This window comes from Nycticebus coucang, chromosome 3 (genome assembly GCF_027406575.1).
Source record: "Nycticebus coucang isolate mNycCou1 chromosome 3, mNycCou1.pri, whole genome shotgun sequence".
Taxonomy (NCBI): Eukaryota; Metazoa; Chordata; class Mammalia; order Primates; family Lorisidae; genus Nycticebus; species Nycticebus coucang.
The window spans coordinates 125,622,027-125,634,144 of record NC_069782.1 but is presented as its reverse complement, the minus strand read 5'-3'; the positions used below and the strand labels follow the sequence as shown (position 1 = coordinate 125,634,144).

General features: G+C 46.3%; 1 protein-coding gene across 1 annotated transcript in view; it reads left to right on the top strand.

Annotated features, from left to right (window-relative positions):
* TLL2 (tolloid like 2) overlaps positions 1-12,118 on the top strand; it is a 148,010-nt gene that overhangs the window by 36,780 nt on the left and 99,112 nt on the right. Inside the window, exon 2 of the mRNA XM_053584534.1 lies at positions 271-381. Coding sequence (XP_053440509.1) covers positions 271-381 — 111 coding nt within the window. The remainder of the gene's footprint in view (positions 1-270; positions 382-12,118) is intronic.

The window sequence follows — 12,118 nt, the reverse complement described above, 5'->3', positions numbered from 1 at the left end:
CACAGCTCATAGCAAACTCAAACTCTTGGGCTCAACCGATTCTCTTGCCTCAGCCTCCCAAGTAGCTGGGACTACAGGCACCTGCCAGAACGCCCAGCTATTTTCTCTGTTGCAGTTGTCATTATTGTTTAGCTGGCCCAGGCAGGATTCTAACCCACTAGCCTTGGTGTATTTGGTCAGCACCATAACCACTGTGTACTGGGGCTGAGCCCAAATCCATTATTCTTGATCTCCAGCTTAAATGGATCCACCTGTGTTTTTAATTCCCAGCTGTCTTTTGGGGAGACATTGCCTTAGATGAAGATGACTTGAAGTTATTTAACATTGACAAAGACAGAGACTGGACCAAGCAGTCAGTGGAGGAAGCAGGACACGGCACAGGTAAGTACTGTGCGGCCCCTGCTCCTGTCCCATGGGAGGGACACAAGACTCCAGCAGGGGGAGGTATGGACCACAAGTCAGGGGTGTTGGACCTGTCTGTCCAGAGCCCACCTGCCTGTGGACAACCAGAAGGGCCACCCCCCCTCCTCTGGGGTCAGTGGAGTGGAGCTTCCAAGTTTGCTGATCCTTAAAAAAATATCCACTTACCTCCTTAGGAGGTGGGGGGTGATTCAGGCTGAAGCTCGGTGTTTGTTCTCAGGACTCCAGCCTTGAGGTACAGCACTTCCCAGACTAGAGAGAATTCCTGAATGGGCTTGATTTAGGTCACAGCTGATAATAGTGCTGGTAATGACCAGCCCAGGGGGAGATAGTTTCCCATAGGGTATCGTACAGAAAACCCCCTGGAACCAGGCAACCTACCAGGCTTCAGACTTTGATAACTTCCTTTCCCCTCTCCCTTCTTGCCTCCAGCCTTGGGGTAAATAGCAAGTGGTAGGAATGGTCTCCAGAGTTCTCCTCACCCCTGAAGCAGCCTAGGGGAGCTGAGCTGATGTTCCGTGTGGCTGATGATAGCTTGTTATTGGTGATGGAGGCGCACATCTGCCTACTCCCTGAAACCCTTCTTTCTACCCTCCCTCCCTTTCTGTCAGAGAGAGCACCTGTCATAGGCCAAGTGCAGTGCTGGCAAGAGAAGGAGAAATATGATGTGACCCCTGACTGCTAAGTGACTTTTCACACTGTACAGAGTTTAGATTTTGTCAAACTGTCTAACATTTCCATGGTTCCAGTTTTTCTATCTGTAAGATGGGACTAAGACCAATAGTCCCTCCACAGGGTTTTGGGAGATCGACTCTGAGCATATCAGGCTAGCCTGCTGCCTGGCACATACGCTGTTAGGAAGTGACACGCCTTACTAAGCTGCTCCCGGTCTAGTGAAACATAAACAGATGAACTGTAGCTCCTCATAAAGTGTGCACTGAACCAAGAGCAGTGGAAGAGAGAGTAGAAAAGCCACCTGGCTTCATGGGATCATGAAGGGTGAGGAATACTGGGTGGGAGACAGGACATCTCGGGTAGAGGAGGAGCCTTATGCAAAGGCAGGGAGTATGGGGGGGCTCTATTTGAGGGGCAGAGGAAAGCTGTGAGTCCCTGGTGGGTAGCCTTTTGGCTGGGCTATGGTGGGAGACGAGTTTGGAGAGGCTGGCTGGGGTGGATGTGAAGGGCCTGCCTGTAGAGCTAGTGAGTTCACCCACTGGGCCACAGAGGTCTGTCCAAGGTCTCTGGATGGGAATGTGACTCACTCACCTTGAACTTGGGGTGCCTTGATGGGATAGCCTCTCTCTCCACTCTCTGCAGCCTACCAGCTACCCTCAGGATACTGCGTGGGTTCCTGGCAGGTTGCTTAGACAGCCTCAACACAGTGATCACTGGTGGGAAAGGGGGGTGTACCAGACACCCCTTTCCCCAGGCTGTTGATGCAGCTGAGAGTGTCCAGGAGTACCCTGAAGCCTGGAGAGGTGTGGGTGGGAACGTGCCCAGGGTGGGAGGAAGCTCCCACGGCTCACAAGGAACAGAAGCAGCTATAAGAACTGGGCTCCAAAGCACCCACAGGGCTGGTGGAAGAGGGGCTGAGGTTGTTAGGATGTCAGGGGACCCCACTTCTAGTGGCTGGGAAGAGAGAAGAACAGCTTGGCATTTTAGGACATCTTTGTGGGGTCTGGTTTTATGACTATTATTTGTCAGGATTTTTGAGACCTTTTATATATGGTTTAAAAAGTCTATTCAAATTTTCAATGGAGTTTGAAATTATTATTCATACTGATATTTCTACCTCTAACAAATAGAAAAGCACTTCTTCATGATTCTACTTCTCCATCTAATCACACTCTTCTCCTCAATTCTTACCTGGAGGCCTAGAAAAATTGAACCAGCTGTACCCTTTGTGTGCTTAAAAGATTTTTTAAACTCTTTTTTTTTTTTATATGGTGTTACTTAAAAATGATGAACTTCACGTATCTCAAGCATACAGTATGATGGAATTTTACCTGTATACATGCCCATAAAACCACCACTCAAGTCAAAATATGGAACATTCCAGACCCCAGAGACCTCTTTCACACTCCCTCCAGTCAATAGCCATCCCAAAGTAGCCACTCGTTCAGCCTCTAGCACTACAGATTCCCCTCACCCGTATGAATGGACTCACACTGGCTCTGTTTCTGTCTCTCCCACTTGGCTCATGACTGTGCAGTCCACTAGCATTGCTGAGTGAAGCCATGTTCACTCTTTTGTTGCTGTGTGGTATTCTACAGGGAATCCCAAAAGCTGCCCCTGAAGTCACCATACATAGGGAAATGGGAAATTGTAGCTAATTGTACCTTTGTTTGCAAAATATTCATTACAAAATTTTACAAAGAAGTGGCCAGCACGTAGAGAATATTTTGTAAATACAAGATCTGACAATTAAGTTTGCAAACTCATCCTAGGTGCTATATATTTCATTGCTGAATGTCACTATGATCATCTTTGCAGCACTCCCCTTAGGAAGCTATGCACCTACACCAGCACCTCGTCCACCTTCATAGCAATTTTTGAACTCTTTTTCTGGAATGGCCATGAAAACTGTTGTCATATTACCCCTGAAGTCCTGAATGTCATAAAAAAAAGTCTTCCTTTTAATATTTCCTTTATCTTTGGATAAAAAGTCACTGGGCACCAGATTAGGTGAATAGGTATATAGTTCCAATATAGTTATTTGTTTACTGGCTAAAAAAAATCCCACATAGACAGTGCTGAGTGAGCTGGTGCATTATCATAATGCAAGAGCCAGGAGTTGTTGACCAAGATTTTCAGTTAAAGTTTTCCTGCTTCTTTTTTGATGTTTACTTGGTCAGCTATGCTCTTCTCAGTCAATGATTTTTACACATAATTCAACAAATTTTTGCAGTGTTTCCATCAGTTCTACTCATTATTGGCCACCTTGACCTCTCTTCATCAGTGATGCTTTCTCTCCCCTCAGAAAAATGTTTAATCCATTTGTACACTGCCATTTCCTTCGTGACATTATCCCTACAAACTTGGATTAACATGTCCCTGATTTCACTTCCATTCTTGCCAAGTTTAACAAGAATTTACCAATGTTTATTTGTTGTTCTAATTCAAGTTCTGATATGCTTATGACAGCACATAAAACACACACGCCACTCAGCAAGACATGACCACACATCTACAGAAACACAACTGCGAGACACTGATATACCAAGGTTATGAAACCTTACCGAGTTGTTTGTACAGTGCTGCCAATATAAGCACGTGGTGGCAAGTTCACAAACATCATCATCAGACTTCATGTTTTGTAATTACAAGATGTGGCCAACATGTACAGAATATTTTGTAAATATTTTGTAAAATTTTCTAATGAATATTTTGTACATAAAAGTATATGTAGGTACAATTTCCCATCTTCCCTATGTATGGTAACTTTAGAGGTGACCTTTGGGTCACCCTGTCTTGTGTATGGGTACCCTCGTTTATTCATTCTTTAGTTGGCAGACCTTTGGGTAGTAGTTTGTGGTTCAGGGTTATGGTAAGGAAAGCTGCTACTGACATTCTTGCACATATCTTTTGATAAACACCCACACTTATTTCCACCAGAACTCCAGGAATGGAGTTGTGGGGTCTAGAGTATACAAACATTCAGCCTTAGGAGATGCTGTAGAAGAGTTTTCCAAAGTGACTATATCAGTTTACACTCTGGGTGGCTACAGATCCGTTTTGAAAGCAGGAGTGATGTCCATGCAGGATCTAGTAAGGCCTTTGGGGTCCTGGTCTCACAGTGTGGGTCCTACTCCTGTCCTTTGCACCTGAAGAGTAGTCATTTCATATCCATCCACCATCACGAATCCCACGGGCCCCAAAGACAGCAGAAAGAGAGCTGCTTAATAAATGCCACTCTGCCTCCTCCTCCTTCTCAATATTAATAGTCACAGAGAAAAGACTGATCAGGGCGGGTTTACAATTGAGGTAGAGAGTTGGGGGAATTTGCCATGTATGGAGGGAATTTGGGGGCTTTGAAACATATACCTGGCACCTCCTCCTTCCTAAGCTGGATTTTTTTTTCTGGTGTCTTTTTATGGCAAAGTGACTTTTATCCTGATTGTTTTCCTCTGAGGGCCAATAGTACTTTGCATCTATCTCGAATAGTTATTTTATTCTTAGAATGGGAATATTTTTTATTGCTTTAGCTGATTAAACTAATACTGCTTGTTGTTAAAAAAAAAAGTCTAACAGCTCGTAATTGTATGAAATAGAAAGTGAAAATCCCCTGTTATCCCAGCTCCAGAGATTCCCATCCTTACCTGTTTACTGGATTCTTCCTGTCTTAATGTGCTCAGGGTGTGTGCACGTGTGTGCATATATGTGTGTTCATGGGTGTGTGCATTTTGGTGTGTATGTGTGTGCATGGGTGTGTATGTGTGTGTGTAAAAATACAAGGGATTAGGGATTTCACTCAACATGCTTTGATGTAACCCGTGTTTTCCAGTTAACGCTACATCATGGACATCTCGTCGTGCAGGACGTGTGGCCTCTCTTGTTATTTTAATGACAGTAGTGGTCCCATTTGCAACTCTGCCATAATTTATCCAACTAAGCCCTTAACAGATGGACTTGAAAGTTGTTTCCCATTTCTACTGTAACTTTTTTCCTGTCACACCCAGTGCTGCTGTAAATAACTTTGTGCATATATCTTTAAACATTTGCTTTAATTTTTTAAAAAATAATTATAAAGGAACCACACTTTTCCCCTCTCTTCTTACTTCCAAATGTGTGAAAAGATGTATTCTTAGGTATAGGTTAATCTCATTACCAAGCTGTGGTAAGTGCCCCTTTTTCTTTTGGTGGGGGTGGGAAAGTGGGCTCAAGGGGAGAGGACTAAAGTCCCTAGTGGGATATGTGGGGGTGGGGCCCAGAAACCTGCAGGGCAACCCCAGAGGTCTCCTTCCTCTGTCCCATCAACTTGGAACTGCTTCCCTGGCTGCAGAATAAATAGATGTCAATTGCCCTAGATGTGACCTCATTGGCCTCAGATGTCAAATGTGCCCAGTGTCCCAAATTCAGTCAGGGGCAGAATCAGGGCTAGAACCCAGGTTTCCCAACTCCCAGGCTGTTGTGTCCCCCACTGTGCCAACCTGCCCACCTATTGCCTGCTGGGAAGGGCAGAGAACAGCAGAGTGCAGACAGATTTCCTCTGCAGTCACTCTGGAGTAAGCTGGGGTCTTTCTGTGCCAAGAGGTGAACAAACCCTTATGCTTGGGTTGGCTTAAGAGCCCACTCATGGGACCGCACTGGCCACCATAAAAGCCAATGAAGGCCTTGGGCCTCCCAGCAGGTAGCACCACTGCTGTTCACTCCTGGGCCTCAGGCTGTGCTGATTTTATGACAGTTTCTCGCTGCCTCTGCTTCCAGCTTCTCTGTGTGACATCTTGGCAACCACTGTGCTAGGTTGAACAGTGTCCTCCCAAAATTCACGTCCACTTGGAACCTCAGAATGTAACCTTATTTGGAGATAGGGTCTTTGCAGATCTAATTAGCTAAGAACCTTGAGATGAGATCATCCTAGATTTAGGGCCCTAAATTCAATGACAGGTGACCTTGTAAGAGAGAGGACACAGGGACAGAGAGAGGAAAGCCCTGTGAAGACAGAGGTGGGGAGGTGGGGTGGTGCAGCTAGTAGTGGAGAATGCTGAGGACTGTTGGGAGCTGCCACAGCTAGGAAGAGACAAGGGAGGACCCTTCCCTAGAGCCTCTGAAGGGAGCACAACCCTGCCCACACCTGTATTTCAGACTGCGAGCCTCCAAGACTGTGAGAGAATAGATTTCTGTTGTCAACCGCTCAGCTTGTGGAAATTTGTATGGCAGTCCTAGCAAACTAATATAACTGTGCTCCTTGGAACCCTTTAGTGGCCCCCACTTCTCATAGAGACATTCCTCGGTTGGACCTATAAGACCCCTTGTGCTCTGTATACAACCCAAGTGACCAGGATCCCTCCCTTCTCTGGTCCTCCAGCCAAATGCAAAGACGCTGTGTCTGTCCATGCCCTGAGCTTCCTTCCTCCTGGCCTTCTGTTCCAGCTGCCCCCTCTATTCAAAGGGCCCATTCTACAGATGAAGAAATGGAGGCCCTGAGAAAGGTTCACTGACCCATCCGAGACTCTGCCTCTGGTGTGCGTTCATGACACCTCTTCACTCATTAGCACAGCTGCCAGCTGGAGGAGCCTGCCTGGGTGGACGGCACCGTTAGAATTGGCCTCATTTTGTGCTTGGCATTGAGAGGGCTCTATTTTTTCCCTCATTTTCTGACAGATCCATTCCTCTACCGCTGGAGCTGCCAGAGGACGTGGCAGCCGCATCTCAGATGTGTGTGGGCAGGGAGGTGAGAGCATGTTCTTCAGGGAGAGAAAGTTCTTCTGTGCGCATTTTATTTGCAGTGGGAAGAATGGGAGTTCTGGGTAGGCATGGGCCAGGCTGAGCTATGAATGGGGCCCTTGAATGAACATTGCAGAGTTTCCTAAAGCTGCTAATCGGATTAGCCGTGTAGTGAAGGAAGTGCTTAGCAGGAGACACACACAGACACACACGCAGGCACACACACACTTTCCGACCCCTCTGGGATCCTCTCAGTGTGGCAGTGGCGGAACCTGACCACCCGGTTCCTGAGTGCAGAGACGACTCTCCGCCAAGCACACAGTGTGCAGAAGCCTGAGTGGTGGAGCTTGCCCTTTCTGTTTGTCTGTTTCTTCTCTGAAGAGCCCAGGAAGTCAGGGTTGGCTCTGCAAATGTACCCTCTCTGCAAATGTACCTTGCACTTGTCTCAGTCCGGATAATGGATCTGATTTCTTTCTTTCTTTCTTTCTTTTTTTTTTTTGGATCTGATTTCTTGATCTTTATAATGAGGACTCTGAGAGGGGAATCGGTTTTAATTACTTATTGGCTCTGAGGGAAGCTGACGTTTCCCGCCTCATCTATTCTGAGCCTTTGGGCCATGTCCATCTCTATTTAAGAAACCAACCTTGCTCTAAATCCCTGCTTCCTAAACTCCTGCCATCTGTGTGGGACATCTGCATAACCCCAGTGCTTTGGGCATCCGGATTCAAAATAGCAAATTAGCAGGAGACAGTCCAAGATGTTACTTTGGATAGCTTGTATCTCCTCTTGTCCTTACCTCTGAATCATGGGGTCTCTTTGCCCGCAGACCCTTTGGCTCCTACAGTACCTCTTCCCACTCTGTCCATGACTTTGAGTGACACACGTTGCCTTCTCCTGGTCTCAGTGTTCCCTCTGATGGGGGGAGGGAGGAGGGGAATGATAAAACCACGTTCTCATTTCTTTCAAGCGAGATCTGGATTTAAGCTCTGGTCTTTCAGGTTAGAGAAAAGTGGGGAACCAAAGGCTATTAGGCATGGTAGACTAAATTTAGGTATAGAAGGCTAATGCATACCCATGAGACTCAAATGCCCCGAATCGCAGAATTCTATTGGAGTTGGGATTCCTGCCGTCCCAGAGCAGAGGGTCTAAAAAGAGTCCCAACATGTCTCTGTTCCCAGAATATTCGTAGCTTTGGGACTCGTGAGTGAATTTGTGGATGGGTTGTGATTTATTTCAGCCTCTACCCCTATGGAGACATTCCCCACACTTTCTAGAAGTGGCGTCATCATTTCGCTTCTTTTCTTTGTGTGGTGGGAATGCTACCAGGCACGAACGGGCCAGTGCTGCTCCCTGTGATGGTCTGGCAGGGGGCAATGTCCTATGTAAGGAGTGGATGCCAGGTGGAACTCTGGCTGGTCCCCTCACGGGATTCCAGTCCACCTTCTCTCACATCCTGCACTGCAAGTGCCATCTTGGAAACATCCGGGTGCCGGTGCCATGGGGTCCACCCTTCTGGAAAACTGGAGGGGGACAGGGGACTGGTCGTATCCTGCCACTGTCTCTTCAAGAGCTGGGAGTGGAGGGGTCCTGGTGACTTTTTTCCCAAGTGTATTGAGGTTCACAGACCTCTTTTAGAATCCAGTGGACATTACCAGCCCTTCTCACAGGTACACACACACACACACACAATCCAACAATTTTGCTTGTAATGTTAAAATGTTTAGGCTAGGTGTGGTGGTTCACACCTGTAATCCTAACACTCTGGGAGGTTGAGGTGGGTGGATTGCCTGAGCTCATGGGTTCGAGACCAGCCTGAGCAAGAACAAGACCCCATCTTTAAAAATAGCCAGGTGCTGTGATGGGCGCCTGTAGTCCCAGCTACTCAGGAGGCTGAGGCAAGAAAATTGCTTGAGCCCAAGAGTTTGAAGTTGCTGTGAGCTGTGACGCCAGAGCACTGTACCAAGGATGACAAAGTGAGACTCTGTCTCAAAAAAAAAAAAAAGAAAAAGACAGTGTAACTGTTCTGTAGATCTCAAGTTGTGAAATTCTAACCCCCAGTGCCTCTTTTCCATGTGCTTGCCTGCTATTGGGGATGTTTGCGTGGGCATCGGGCCCTCGGAGGGCTGCGGTGTGGAAAGATGTGGGTGTAGGAGTCAGGCAGGCTGAGTTTATGTCTCAGGCTCTGTGCAGATTAGCTGTGGGACTGGGGGAAACTCATTTGTTATTTGTAAGGTGGCGTAATAATACCTGCCTCATAGCGAGTATTAAGTAAGTGTGGTAGGGAGAGCATTATGCCATGACACCTGAAAAATAACAAAAATACCTGCAGTAGGTGTTCCTTTGCTGGTTATCTTAACTTGTCTTCCGTCTGGCCCACCTGGGTCTTAGACCCCCTGCTTCCTGAACACTTGTGTGTCCTGTAGTTCTTCATGACAGTGCTTTGCCAGACCCTTTGGGAGGCTCAAGAACTGGTCTGCACCAATGTGCTCTTCTCAGACCCTTGGATTTGGATCCCAACCAGCACAAGGGGAATCTCTGTATTAATCTCCAACATAAAGATTGTCTCCTAGGCTCTGAGTCCGACTCTGGGGTCATCACAGAGTTGGCCAGAGAGAGACTTGAAAATGGATTAGGTGCTGGCTCCTTGTGCGTAACAAGAAAAAGAATGATAACTGCCATTGGTTGTGTTAACTATGGATTACGTGATCTCAGTCTGCGCTCTGCAGCTCTCTGTGGTAGGTACTGTTAGTGCCTATAGCTGTGAAAGTGGGTTTTCAGAGAGGTGAGTGTGCTGCCAGTGAGTACACTGCTAGTCACTGGAAGAGTCAAGATTAGGACTCGTCTGTGGAGTGGCAAAAGCCCGTCTTTTAGCCTCTATACTCTATTGCTTCCAGAAATAGCTGCTGGCACTACCCCAACCCCCTTGTGCTGGTGGGGGATGAGGATGAGTACCATGGCTTGTGGGAGCTGCACCCCATCCTGCCTGCCCTTATTCTCAGTTGCCATTTGGTGTCTGCCTGTCCTCATCAACCAGACCATTGGCAGTGGTGACTTGTTTGCTCTTGGTCCTCCTTTCCTTCTAGGATCAGGCTGGATACACAGACAGAGCCAAACACTCACCTGTGAATGGGATGGGGAGGCCCAGGGCTGTTTGGTAGCCAGACCTGCTCCCTGCTTCCCCAAGAGGCTTTCAGAAATACAGCAATTTGTTGTGAAATGTGATGCCTCAGACCCCCAACTGGGGTGGCACCAGAAGAAATAGCTGAAGACGTTAACAAATGGAAAAATATACCATGCTCATGGCTGGAAAGAATCAACATTGTTAAAATATCTATACTACCTAACGCAATCTCCAGATTTAATGTGATCCTTATTAAAGTACCTCTATCATACTTTAAAGATCTGGAAAAATTAGAACTTCGTTTTATATGGAAACAGAAAAAACCTCAAATAGCCAAGACGTTACTCAGAAATAAAAACAAATTGGGAGGAATCACGTGTCCAGACTTCAGACTATACTCTATAAATCGATAGTGATCAAAACAGCATGGTACTGGCACAAAAATAGAGACGTAGCTATATGGAACAGAATTGAAGACCAAGAGGTGAACCCAGACACTTCTCGTCTTTTGATCTTTGATAAGCCCATCAAAAATATAAATTGGGGGAAAGATTCCCTATATAACAAATGGTGCTGGGTGAATTGACTGGCAACCTGTAGAAGACTGAAACTGGACCCACACCTTTCTCCTCTAACAAAAATTGACTCTCAATGGCTAAAGGACTTAAACTTAAAACACAAAACTGTAAAAATTCTTGGAGAAAGTGCAGGGGAACACTTGAAAAAATTGGCCTGGGAGAATAATCCTGGGCAATTGAAGCAACATCAAAAATACATTACTGGGATCTGATCAAATTAAAAAGCTTCTACACTTCCAAGAACACACTAAGTAAAGCAAATAAAAAAAAGCCCTCAGAATGGGAGAGGATTTTTACAGGTTATATTTCCGACAAAGGTCTAATAACCAGAATCCACAGAGAACTCAAACTTATTAATAAGAAAAAAACAAGTGATTCCATTTCATTGTGGGCAAGAGACATGAACAGAAGCTTCTCTGAAGGAGACAGGTGCATGGCCTACAGACACATGAAAAAATGCTCATCATCTTTAATCATCAGAGAAATGCAAACCAAAACCACTTTGAGATACCATCTAACTCCAGTAGGAGTTAGCCCACATCACAAAGATACCATCTAACTCCAGTAAGAGTAGCCCACATCACAAAATCCCAAAACTACAGATGTTGGCATGGATATGAAGAAAAGGGAACACTTCTGCACTGCTGGTGGGAATGCAAGCTTGTATGTTCCTTTTGGAAGGAAGTTTGGAGAACACTCAGGGATCTAAATGTAGACCTGTCATATGATCCTGTAATCCTCTTCTAGGTGTATATCCAAAAGACCAAAAATCACTTTATAACAAAGATATTTGCCCAGATTGTTTATAGCAAATAAATAAAACTTCCAAAGTGGGAAAAAAAAAAGTAGTTCTCATGCTCAGGGGTGCTGGGCAGCCCACATCACCTTGTAGGGGTGTCAGGAAAGGGCAGTCGTCAGTAGCTTCTCTGTATAGGCCCCTTTGTACAGATTCCCAGATGGAAAATGTGGTCCTTAGGTCTTTTCCAAACCAGAGAGAGCCTGCCAGGGTCCTGCTCACTCCCTTGGGATTCCTTTCAGCCTTTGTCTTCCCAGACCCAGCAGGTCAGCTGGCCTTAAATGTCACCCTGCCCTGCCCTGCCCAGGAAACTTCTCAGGCCCCACATTTCAGAACTTGATCTTTAGCTGGGCGAGGTGGCTCATGCCTATAATCTGGGAGGCTGAGGTGGGAGGATCACTTGAGCTCAGGAGTTTGAGCAAAAGCAAGACCCTGCTTCTACTGAAAACAGAAAAATTAGCTGGGCGTTGTGGCAGGCACCTGTAGTCCCAGCTACTCAGGAGGCTGAGGCAAGAGGATGGCTTGAACCCAAGAATTTGAAGTTGCTGTGAGCTATAATCATACCAGGGTACTCTATCCAGGGCAACAGAGTGAGACTCTGTCTCAAAAAGAAAAAAAATAACGCATCAAATTTTTAAAAAGGTTATTTAGAAGTTGATCTTTATGCACTAGACTACTGGTCTGCCACACTCCTCCCCGCCACCCCCCACCTCTGCCAGGGTCTGCCCACAGCTCTGCTGCCTCTCTCCCTCTGTCTTTCCTTCATGTAACAAATGCTAATTGGTAACCACTCCTCTGCTGGTCACCATGGATATA